General features: G+C 43.3%; 1 protein-coding gene across 9 annotated transcripts in view; it reads left to right on the forward strand.

Annotated features, from left to right (window-relative positions):
• The window catches only part of rbfox1 (RNA binding fox-1 homolog 1), a 325,104-nt gene that overhangs the window by 290,487 nt on the left and 21,594 nt on the right, over nucleotides 1-13,023 (forward strand). For all 9 annotated transcript variants that reach the window (XM_017459787.3, XM_053673512.1, XM_017459796.3 and 6 more), the window contains 2 exons: nucleotides 10,033-10,165; nucleotides 11,532-11,571. In XM_017459787.3, the coding sequence (XP_017315276.1) occupies nucleotides 10,033-10,165; nucleotides 11,532-11,571 (173 nt within the window). The remainder of the gene's footprint in view (nucleotides 1-10,032; nucleotides 10,166-11,531; nucleotides 11,572-13,023) is intronic.

Raw genomic sequence — 13,023 nt, forward strand, 5'->3', positions numbered from 1 at the left:
TGCGAACACGATGGCATGAACACACCAGCCTGGTGATAGCACGTCATAAACTGTTAGGTCAAACACCTCAAGAATATGGTTAAGAGCTGCGTATTGAGCATTCAAGAAGGACAAATGCAGAAACACACCAAAGATTTAAAATACTGACAAAAAAAAAAGATGAGTGATGTGTGAACTGACAATGATTGGGGACTGCTGTTACGCTTGAATCCAGCCAGAGAGATGAATTCCGGTGGAGTTATAAGGTGTGATCCATATTTTGTGTGTCTGTGTCTCTGTGTGTGTGTGTGTGTGTGTGAGAGAGAGAGAGAGAGAGAGAGAGAGAGAGCTATGGACTTTTATGGTTTTTGACAGGCAGTGACTACTGACTCCACACTGTCATAATTCATCCCCAACATAGACTGTCTCTCTCTCTCTCTCTGTTTCTCTCTCTCACACTCTCCTTCTCTCACTCTCTCTCCCTCATTCCCTCTTTTTCATTTGCTCTTATTCTCTCTTCTCATATATTTTCTCTTCATTTCATCTTTCTCTCATTCTCTTTCATTTTCTGTCTTTGATACACTCTCCCTCTTGTATTCTTTTTTTTATTTTCTCTCTCTATCATTCTCTTTCTTTTTCATTCTCTCCCTCTTTTATTCTCTCTCTCTCTCTTTTTGGATTCTCTCTCCCTTTCATTAATTTCTCTCTTAATCTTTTCTTATTTTTTCTCTCTCTCTCTCTCTTGCACTTTTTATTCTCTTTCCTTCTTTATCGCTTTCCTTTACTCTTTATTTCACATGCACTTTCCTCACTTTTGCTCTTTCGTTCTCCCTCTCCTTCTTCTTCTTTCTTGTTCTCTGTCTTTCTGGTTCTTTCTTTTGTTTCCTCTGTCTCTCCTTTTCTCTCTTTACTCCCTCTACCTCTATCTGTCTCTTTTTCTCATTTTTCCACTTACTCTTGTTTCACTGTCATACTTCCTGTCTTGCTCTCTCCCTTTTCCCCCTGTCTCTCTCACTCACTGTCCAGTCTTTTGTTTTCTTTTATTCTCCACCTCTCCGTCATACTTACCCTCCTTATTCGTCTTGTAACTTTCTCTGTTTTTGTCATTTTCTCTTATATGTACCTCTTCCTTCCTAGTGTTCCTCTATTTGCCTCACGCGCTATTACTTTTCCTCAGTGTCACGTTACAAAGATGGATGACGGAAGCAATCGCAGATTTCAAACATTTAATAAACAAACAGACAAAAACCAAAGACACAATAACACGAGGCAAAATACTGTAGCAAAACTAAACATCGACACATGGGCAAAAGCATGGATAGACAATACGTAAGACAAAGAAGCAGTGCAAACAGTGGCTATATATATATATGAGTGCTCGTTAAACAAAAAACATGATACAGGTGCAGGTGGTCGTGTGACAATGATGTAATATGGTGCAGTGGCTGCTGGGAAATGAAGTCCAGAGTTCCCTCCTTGATATATGACAGAACCCCCCCCTTAGCCCCTTCTGCTACCCTAAGCAACCAGCTTCTCCTGGAGCGCCCAAAATGCACTCCCTCCCTCTGGCGGTCCTGGCCCCCTGGGCAAGATGTCTCCAGCTGAACAAGGAGACTGAGCGGCTTCCTCAGCGGAGCAAGAAAACAACGCAACATCCTCAGCGGAACAGGTAAGCAGAGCAGCATCCTCAGCGTGGCAGGACAGTGGGACAACTTCCTCAGCAGGACAGGAGAGGGGCGCGATGTTCTCTGCGAGGCCTGAGGAAGCGCCAAGATTTCCACGAGGCCATAGAGGGGAGCGAGGTTCTCCACGAGGTCAAAGGAAGGATGGATGCTCTCCGTGAAGAACGAGGGGGAAACGATGCCCTCCGTGGAGCAGAAAGGGGGAGTGACATACGGCGCGCAGTAAAGAAGAGGAATGACGTCTTCAGTGGAACATGGAGGCAGAGCGACGTCCTCAGCAAAGCAGGATGGCGGAGCGACGACCTCAACCGAGCAGGAAGGCAGAGCGACATCCTCAGCTGAGCAGGAAAGCGGAGCAAAGTCCTCAGCCGAGCAGGTAGGCAGAGCGACGTCCTCAGCCGAGCAGGTAGGCAGAGCGACATCCTTAGCCGAGCAGGAAGGCAGAGCGACATCCTCAGCCGAGCAGGAAAGCGGAGCAAAGTCCTCAGCCGAGCAGGTAGGCAGAGCGACGTCCTCAGCTGAGCAGGTAGGCAGAGCGACGTCCTCAGCCAAGCAGGAAGGCAGAGCGATGTCCTCAGCCAAGCAGAAAAGCGGAGTGCCTTCCTCAGCGGAGCGGTAAAGCCGAGTGATGCCTTCAGCAGTGCAGTAAAGCAGGGCGAGTTCCTCAGTAGAGCAGGCAAGCACAGCGGCATTGTGTGCAGGGTTGGCGAACAGAGGGGAGCACATGGGTATGATGGGACATGGAGCAACATCCTCAGCCCACCAGCGTGACTGAGCGACATCCTCAGCTGATCTGAAAGGCTGAGCAACATCCTCAGACGAGCATGGAGGCTGACTTACGTTCTCCGCTGACTCCGTTTGCTGGACTAGATCCATAATGGGGGAGGGAGGGTGGGAGATGGTACTAGCCCAGTTAACAGGCTCCCACTTGTACCCGGACTCCTCCATGTCCTCCTGCTGCTTACGTAGCGCAGCTAAGTACTCCTCCTCCTGTTGGCGTAGCGTAGCATAGTTCTTCTCAAACAGGTGGCAGAGTGAAGCCCAGGTATTTCATAATGAATCTGCTGCTTCCGAGTCTTAGGTCTTACGTTCTGTCACATTACAAAGATGGATGACAGAAGCAATCGCAGATTTCAAACATTTAATAAACAAACAGACAAAAAACAAAGACACAATAGCATGAGGCAAAATACTGTAGCAAAACTAAACATCGACATGTGGACAAAAGCATGGACAGACAATACGTAAGATGAGGAAGCAGCGCAAACAGTGACTATATATGAGTGCTTGTTAAACAAAAAACGTGATACAGATGCAGGTGCTCATGTGACAATGATGTAATATGGTGCAGTGGCTGCTAGGAAATGAAGTCCAGGGTTCCCTCCTTGATATATGACGCTCAGGTTTTCCCAATATTTTGTTGTTCCATCTCTCTCTCTCTCTCTCTCTCTCTCTTTATATATATATATATATATATATATATATATATATATATATATATATATAAAATCATCTCTCCATCTCTCTCTCTTTCTCTCTCTCTCTCTGTCTCTCTGTCTTTCATCACTACTGAATGAGGGAGTGTAATCTAAGTTGTTTATGCGTTAAATGCGCTACACATATCACACATTTCTTTTCTGCGTTATACACACTGCAGTGATGGAACTTCAGGTACACACATGTCCACACACTAGATTTCACACACACCTGTCACATGCTGAGAGGGAGAGAGAGAAAATAAATGATGTGTGATGATCATGAGCTCCTCTTGTTGCCCACTGCAGCGCCACTATTTTAAAGATATTTTAGTCATTCTGTGTTTTTCCTTCCACGAGTGCTGCATCTCATGTTTAAATGAAAAACTCTCAAATAAATGAAGATGAAACCCCATGCTGGGTAAAGCCTCAAACAGGACCAAAGCCTTCAGCTGGACAGAAGTGTGAGCAAATATAGGGAAGTTTAAAGTTTATAAATAAGAGAAGGATGATATGCAGCAATATGCAATTTTTTAATCCATCCTTATGCTAATTTTATCAGTTGTTTACATGATCTATATTTACTGTTACCTGTAAATCAATATCTTGGGTTTACTGGCTAAACACTAGCTAAGCAAACTTTTGCTTATTGTTACTTAAGAGGTTTTCACACTGAGCACGATTACGTGACACAAATGTACGAAGTGATGACGCTCTTGAATCGAAACAATAGATCCCTATGGACCTATTCACGCCGGGCATGATCAATCACAGTGCGACGAAGTGAGATTTTTATTTTCGACCAGTATGTCCGCAATGAAATTTAGCTTGGAGCTTTAGATCATGTGCCCGGAGCCGCTGCTGTTACACAACAGGGCACAAGGTCTGAGAACAGAGAACATTTTGATAAAAGACATAGCGACTACAAAAACATCTTTTCTGTGCTTCTTAACCATTTGTGTTGTGGTGCTGTGCACCAACATTTAAGTGACTCTTCTTCTCAGTGGTCAAAGGCGATAGGCCGATCAGCTGAATAGCGGTTTTGCGCCACCTTGTGTGCAGGCGTAAAATGCATTCTCAGTCAACGGCACATATAATGCAGGCGTGAATGATCAGAAGTCAATCAGTCGTTTCGTGTTCGATGTGGAAGCACCGTTCATCTGTGATTCACTTCACTTTATCCCATCACGCTCAGTGTGAAAGGGCCTTTAGGCAGCTCAAAAGTATTTGGTGGTTAATAAATGGTAGCTAGATGGTAATAAAAGCTAGTTTGGGATTAAATTAATTTAGCTAAAGGTTAATGTTAGATCAAGTTAGATAGTGGTCATGCATGTTACCTAGTGACATGCTAGTGGGGTTTTTTTGGTTAGTTATTAGTTAATTTAAGTTAGCTAGGCATTCATGTGCTATCTAGGGTTTAATGCATGTTATTTAGTGGTTAATGTAGGTTAACTAGTGGGTAATGCAAGCAATTTAGTGTTTATTTTAGCTATGGGTTAATGTAGGTTAGTTAAAGGTTAATGTAAGTTAGCTAGGGGTTAACGTTAGTTAGCTAAAGGTTTATGTAAGTAAGCAAGTGAAGTAGTTTACCGAAACACCAGCAGGTTGTCATGATGGACATTTATGGAGCTTCGAGATCCATTTGACGGATTTTTTGGTGCCCCTGAATATTTTCTGGTAGACTGTCAATTCTATTTCGCCAGCCTGTTAGACCCTAAGCCAGAGGAGAAGCAATGGCTCCGATTCATGTGGTCCCGGTTCTTTGGACTGGCCCATCAATGGGTGCAGCTCAAACTAGATAAGCACTGTAGGAACCTGGACAGTGTAGAACAGTTTGTGGGGGAATTCATGATGCGATTCGGGAGTCCTGAGGCGAAGGACGAGCTAGAACAACTTCTCAGGGGGGTAAGTCTGGCAGGCGAACCTGCCCTGCCATTTACCCACTACTACAGGCAAACTCATGCAGAGCTCAACTCTGAAATCCAAGTCAAGTCTCAAGTCCCCGAAATCCCAGTCAAGCCTCCAGTCCCTGAAACCCAAGTCAAGTCTCAAGTCCCTAGGGTCCAAGTCCCAGTCAAGTCTCAAGTCCCTAAGGTCCAAGTCCAAGTCAAGCCTCCAGTCTCTGAGGTCCAAGTCAAGTCTCCAGTCTCTGAAGTCCAAGTCAAGCCTCCAGGCTCTGATGTCCAAGTCAAGCCTCCAGGCTCTGAAGTCCAAGTCAAGCCTCCAGGCTCTGAAGTCCACGTCAAGCCTCCAGGCTCTGAAGTCCACGTCAAGCCTCCAGGCTCTGAGGTCCACGTCAAGCCTCCAGGCTCTGAGGTCCACGTCAAGCCCCCAGCAGGCTCTGAGGTCCAAGTCAAGCCTCCAGGCTCTGAGTTCCAAGTTAAGCCTCCAGGCTCTGAGGTCCAAGTCAAGCCCCCAGCAGGCTCTGAGGTCCAAGTCAAGCCTCCAGGCTCTGAGTTCCAAGTCAAGCCTCCAGGCTCTGAGGTCCAAGTCAAGTCTCAAGTCCCTGAAATCCAAGTCCAAGTCAAGCCTCCAGTCTCTGACGTCCAAGCCAAGCCTCCAGTCTCTGACGTCCAAGCCACATCTCCAGTCTCTGATGTCCAAGCCAAGTTTCCAGACTCTGACATCCAAGCCAAGTCTCACGTCCCTGAGGTCCAAGCCAAGTCTCACGTCCCTGAGGTCCAAGCCAAGTCTCACGTCCCTGAGGTCCAAGCCAAGTCCCCAGTCCCTGAGGTCCAAGCCAAGTCTCCAGTCCCTGAGGTCCAAGCCAAGTCTCCAGTCCCTGAGGTCCAAGCCAAGTCTCACATCCCTGAGCTCATGTCCAAGCCTGCTGATCCAGTTGACCAAGCTCTGCTAATATCTAAGCCTAATGACCAAATTCTGCTCACGGCCAAGTCTACTGACCCGGTCGCCCAAGTTGTGCTCACGCCCCAGTCTGCTGACACGCCCAGCCAAGTTCTGCTCATGCCCTGGTCTGCTGACATGCCCAGCCAAGTTCTGCTCACACCCCGGTCTGCTGATACGCCCAGCCAAGTTCTGCTCACGCCCCGGTCTGCTGACACGCCCAGCCAAGTTCTGCTCACGCCCGAGTCTACTGACACGGCCACCCAAGCTTCGCCCATGCCCAAGGTTCACCTGGTGACCTCAGAGCCTCAGCCCCCCTGGTCAGCTGTGGACGTCGCTCAGCCCCCCTGGTCAGCTGTGGACGTCGCTCAGCCCCCCTGGTCAGCTGTGGACGTCGCTCAGCCCCCCTGGTCAGCTGTGGACGTCGCTCAGACCCCCTGGTCAGCTGAGGTCGTCGCTCAGCCCCCCTGGTCAGCTGAGGTCGTCGCTCAGCCTTCCTGCTACATGGCAAACATCGTTCCCCCCTTCTGCTTCGAGGAGACCCACGCTCCTCTCCCTGGCTGCACGGAGACCCACGCTGCGGACGTCGCTCCGCTTTCATGCTCCGACGAGGACGGCGCCCTGCTTCCCTGCTCTGCCGAGTACAGTGCTCTGTTTCCCTGCTCCACCGAGGTCATCGCTCAGCCTGCCTGCCCTGCTGTGGACGTCGCTCAGCCTCCCTGTTCAGCTGAGGACGTCGCTCCGCTTTCATGCTCCGCCGAGGACTTCGCTCAGCCTGCCTGCCTGGCTGTGGATGTTGCTCAGCCTCCTTGTTCAGCCGAGGACATCGCTCCGCTTTCATGCTCCGCCAAGGACTTCGCTCAGCCTGGCTGCCCAGCTGTGGATGTCGCTCTGCCTTCACGCTCCGCCGAGGACTTCGCTCAGTCTGCCAGCCCTGCTGTGAACGTCGCTCCGCTTACCTGCGCCGCCAAGAACACCGTGCAGTTTCCTGGCTCTGCTTGGGACATTCAGCCCAGGGGGCCGGGGCCGCCAATTAAATGGGATGACTCATGGCACTCCGGGAGGAGTGCCTTTGGGGGGGGGTTCTGTCATGATTCCCCCTTGAAGCAGCATGCTCTAAGCACGAATGCGCAAGCACCTGCTTTTCCGTTGTTGACCGTAATGACATCTGGACACGTGTGTTTTGTTTATGTTTCTGTCATGTCTCCTCCCTGTTCTGTCATTGGCTGGGATTTCATGTGGGTCTGTATTGCTCTCAGCTGCTAGCAGTTTAGATGCTGATCATGTCCGCATATATACCGCGCGCCTCCCAGCACACAATGCGGAAGATTATTGTCATAGAGTTAGTTTAGTTCGTATCGTAGTCATAGTCACGTTCCATGTTTAGAATTAGTTTACTTCGTATCGTAGTCATAGTCACAGTCACGTCCCATGTTTAGAGTTAGTTTGCGCTGGATTATCCGCTTCCAGTTCCTCGTCATAGTTCGTTTCTCGTTTTGATTATCGACCCTGTTTTCCGTGACCACGACCTAGATTCCAGGATTGCCCCGTGTATGCCTGTTTGCCAATCGCCTGACCTCTTGCATGTTTGTGGATTACGTTTTGGATCACGTTTTGGATTTGTCTGCCTGTCTCTCTTTCAAATAAACAACTGTCCATCCTGCACTTGCATCCGTCCTATCTCTGCTCCTTCACGATTCGTGACACAGGTGAACGTTAGTGTAAATAAATTGTGTAATATTTTATAACAGCTGAGCTCTGCACACTCGTGTTTAGAATAGGCAATTGTGTGATGTTCTGTAATCTTTTTTAATTCTAATAAATGGAATTATTTTATTATCTTAAACAATTAGTTTATTATCTTATTTATTTTATTTTTGTTAGTGTTAATTAAAAAAAAGTTGCATATCACTGTATCACTTCTTCTTTTTGCTTCTTCAGTTTTTTAAGTCACTTTGGATAAAACACACCGATCAAGTTAACAGATGTAATATTTCATAAATTTTCACTGTTTATATATTTCACTTTCTTTGTTTCCGATATCTTAATTTTGTTTTTACATTACCTCTAACTCTGAGGCCTCACTTGAGGGTTAAAGACATGAAGGTAAAATGGAACGATTATTGTGTTCACCTTTACACCCGAGCCCTTTTCATCCAGCACTAAATTTTTCATGCGTCTAATGAATGATTCAGTGTTTCTGTTACATTTTTATTAGATGACATCTTTTTAAAACTGTATAAATAAAGGATGAAAGAGCGCCTCCTCCTCTTCCTCCTCCTCCATTTAAATTACCTCTCTCATGTCATCATCATCATCACTCCATTAGGATTAATGATAAAAAAAGCAATACTGTACTTTTCTCTCTCTCCAAGCCCATAAATCTCTTTACATTTTACTTTTCTGCATTTTTTTTATTGCGCCTTCTGTCTAATTTAGGTTTTAAATGGATGGTGTGTGTTTTTTCTCAGTATATGAGCTTATTTGCGAGACACTTTAGAGTTGGATTTATTGCTTTTTGCTTAAATTAGTGTGCTTAAAAAACAGCCTCATAAAAATAAATTGTGTTTTCCTTCATTGTAGTTTCACTTCCTGTTGTGTAATGCCATCCGTTTATCTCGTGCTTTACTTCCTGTTATTTTTGCTTCTTGTTATATAATGAAATAAACAATGCTTTTGTGATTTCGACATGCGAATACGCCATAGTAGTTAAAATTCGTGAGAATGTTGTTGCTAGGCAACTGGGAAATCTAAACGCCCAGTAGGGAAGCTAGCTAATTAATGACTGAAGCTATTCAGTATTTAGCTTGTTTATTTGTTTGTTTATTTTAAGATGGAATGTTGGAAAGAGAGTAGAAATGAGACAAAAATGTCTAGAATATCAAAATTTTCCTCAGATGTGTTGGTAAATTACCAAGAACTCTGTTTGATTAAAATTTAGCTATAAATATACTTAGCATTGACCACTAACAAAGCCCAGAATCTGAGTTTTCTGAAAAAAGTTGCTAGGCGACTTGGGAATGTAAATGCACTTAAAGCTTGCATTTGCAATACAGCACTTAGCTATATGACTTTATTTTTAATAGAAGTTAAATAATGATGGAAATGAGACAAAAATGTCCGGAATATAAACATTTTCCTCAGATATGTTGGTAAATTACTAAGAAAAGACTTAATATGACTAAAATTAAGCTGTACATATACTTAGCATCTCCTGACGCTCTATGAACTTCTGAAGTGGGTCTCAGTTTGATGTGTCCTAGCATTTTAATTGCTAATAACTGGGAAATTTGATATCTCAACCCGATCCAAGTTACAGCTGTGAGCTCGCTATCTAGCTAGGTTGCATAGCTAGCATAGAACTTAAACATCGGCCACTCTAAATCATAGGCTAACAAATTTTTTATTATTCAGAACTTTGTTGTGGTTTGCAGTGTTTTTTGTAAATGTAAACAGTTTTGAAAATAGTGTAAAACATGTGCTTCCGTTCCATCCGATCTTTTAAAAAGGGCTTCTAAAAAATGTCTAGCACCATATTGACCGACTTTATAGCATTATATGCTACTGCGGTGGATTCCGCTCTTTTTTGGAAAGAAAAGATGTTTTATTTTATTACTTTATTTCATACGGTGATAGTAATTAGCTACCAAGCTAACCCTCACAATGACATCCCCTCGGTATAACAGCTTAGCTAACTAGCTATTTAAGTTTTCATCTAATTAGCTGTTTCTTTTTACTGTTAAAATCACATTTTTGTTAATTGTGGCAACTTTTTTTACTGTGTACTGTATTATGTGTATTGTGTGCAACTTCTGCAAAGTTCTATGGCTAGATAGACTTCGGTTTTTAATGTTTAGGACAAAGTACCATTTGTTGTATGCTTATATTTAATGGCGTCCATTTTCTCCCCTAAAGCTGCCATTTTATGATTTGTGGCAGTTACATAGTCACACCTTTATAAACCAGATCAAATTAAAAATGAAACCCTTTTTGGCTGTCAGATGCAGTTTTAGCAGCTAATTCCTAATTCGTGTGTGTGTGTGTGTGTACAGTGCCAGGCTTCCCGTACCCAGCTGCCACGGCGGCTGCAGCCTACAGAGGGGCACACTTAAGAGGGAGAGGACGCACCGTGTACAACACATTTCGGGCAGCAGCTCCTCCACCACACATCCCAGCGTACGGAGGGTAAAAGATCACACACACACCCACAAACCTGAACACCTCTAAATCTCGAGTATAGGGTGGATCTCAGCACCTCTATTTTCCCCCTTCTGTAATGTATCAGGATTTGTAGTTTATATCTCTATCTGACCAGCAGTATGAAATTATATTTAGATATAGGATGTAAGAGCAAGAGAGCAAAACTGGCCGTGTGGGTTTCTGTGTGGGAGGCGCATATTCTCAATTAGAGCAACACTAGCCAATCGTAGGCTTCTGTGAGCTTGTGTATGTGGAAGAGGTTGGATAGCGGCATGTTTGATTCACTTCCTGAAGTCGAGTCAATACTGAGTCGAATCGCTTTCTCGTTGCACTTGAAACCAGACCGAATTGACCTCGCTCAGGTGCTCTCAGACCCGAGTGTTCTCATCTGCCACACCGAAGAACCACACCGAGGTCAAGAACAAATCAGGGTTCAGTTTAAACAGAATGTGCGCATGTGAAAGCAGTCTAAGACTCAATAAAGATATAAAATGAAAATAAACATGCAATAATTATTATTAGTTTGGTTAGTTCTGTGATGTTGGAGTTTGTTCAAAACCTTCACAAAGTTTTAAAGCTTTAATATAAGTGTAAAGGGATTGACTTCCTGTTATATTTTCACTTCTCTGAAGGTGTCCCTGTTTTTGAAGCTAAAGCTTTTTAAATCTTGTGTTCTCCCTGACAGAAGCGATTTTGAAGACGCCGCGGCTCGCTTCGAGATTGTTTCCTCTAACTTTGTTCCCGTAATACAGTTACCGCATACCTGGGCCGTATTCTGAATGACTCATTTAGAGTTATTGCACTTTATGAGACACTCGCGCTCTCACGCTCTCACACTCTCGCATGTCCTGATTTCCAGCGAGGATTTTTTCACCACTGCCGGCGTCCTTCAGGGTTCTGGAGAAAAGGGGGGAAAAAATCACATTGCAGTCTCTAAATGAATAATACACTCAATAAACAAATATCAAATGCAAACATAGGATGGAGAGAAAATCCTTCGTTCACTTGAAGACATTAAATAAAGGCTTCCATTCTGTTTGATAGAATATTGCTGCATGATTGGGTTTTTTTCTACCTGTTTTTCATTCTTATTGGGCTTCTTCATTTTAAAAAAAAGAGCGAGTGCCATCGCTGTAAATGGATCAATCTAAAAGAGAAATTGTTTTGTTGTTTGAGTGTGTGTCTGAGTGCAGTTATGAACGTGCTCGTGTTATTTAAATCAGGATTATTAGATTACGCAGCATTTGCACTTGAATGGGAACATGTACTTACATGGAATTTCTATCTCTCTGTGTGTGTGTGTGTGTGTGTGTGTGTGTGTGTGTGTGTGTGTGTGTGTGTGTGTACACAGTGTCGTGTACCAGGATGGATTTTATGGTGCAGATATTTATGTAAGTATGAACCGATGTATCCTTTCTTACACCACTTCATTCCACCTCATCTCCAATTAACAAGTCTGTTAATAAAAAAGTGTCAAACATGACAATTTGTTCTAATTAACCTAACAAAATTTTTTTTACCAAGGTAATGTCAATTACGGTTTTTGGTAAATATGACAAAAAAAACATTTTTAGTCACAGAGAAAATGATTTTTTTTAATGATTTTTTTTGTTACGTTAATTAGTAAAAACACACTAAGTATCATGTTAATTAATGTAACAATTTTAAAAAATTGTTAGTGACTATTGAAGTTAGTTTAGACTCTTGGTAAATATCAAATGAAAAAATTATTTTTAGTCATTGCGATAGAAATGTCATTTGAAGAAATTAAAATGTTAGGTTGACTAGCGAACTCACAAAATGCTATGCAAATTAATTTTTACAAAAAAAACCCAACATATTTCTATCACCCCAATATTTTAAGGTCAGTTTGGTAAATATAAAACTTTAAAAATGTCTAGTTGCTGTCACATGACCTTCAGCTCTTATCTCCATAAACTCTTATATTTATTATTGTGTAACTTTGTGATTTGGAATGTGTTACAACATCAGCTATTCAATTCTTCCAGTTAGGGAAGCTGCACCTGATTAGCATTTTGCACAAAAGTAGTCACAACGTATGTATGATAAGAATGTTTATCACAAGGAATGATGCAGTGCTACCTTATCCAGATGACTAGCCCATTCAACATGTTTCTAAATCTCAAACATAAACATTTTCTGGTTTTGGTCGTCCTTGGCTTTGGTGGAGTAGACGGGACATAACACGGAGAACAAAACAAAATCTCATTTCTCTCAAAGTTTGATGTCCTCTTTGAGAAGACTGGTATGTCTTTAAGGTTATATGAAATAAATATGGATATTGAGACATATAGATATATTACCCGTTTTTCCACTGTAACTAGCAAGTCATGGATTTGCTACATCACAGTTTTCCCACTGATCATCTGTAGACGGCCTTTCACACCGTTTTTTTTTTTTTTTTCTGTAGAAACACTCTTACTAGTCCTACCTTGTACCAGCTAACTACTTAGGCTAGCTTTCTCTCTAGATTAGATTTATAATCCTCATTAATGCAGATGAAATAAAGATTGATGAGGCGGTTGTTTGTCTTCACTGCTTTATCTATGACCCAGCTAATGTCTGCTCATCGGTGGTCCCTTTCTATTGATGTGGCGCCAATACATTATGCACACCAACAGATGGACTGCAGTCAGTAATTTTACACTTACAAAGTCAGAGGCTCCCAAATGTCCTGGAAAACTAGGAAATGTACAGGCTTTTCCAGTCATGAAAAAGATCTGGAAAATAACGCAGGCAATAAAACGTCCTGGAAAATCAGCCAGGTCATAAAAAAGGGGGTGCTATCGCTTCATTTATAGTCATTTCTCCTCAACTGGACT

The sequence above is a fragment of the Ictalurus punctatus genome, chromosome 2 (assembly GCF_001660625.3).
Source record: "Ictalurus punctatus breed USDA103 chromosome 2, Coco_2.0, whole genome shotgun sequence".
Taxonomy (NCBI): domain Eukaryota; kingdom Metazoa; phylum Chordata; class Actinopteri; order Siluriformes; family Ictaluridae; genus Ictalurus; species Ictalurus punctatus.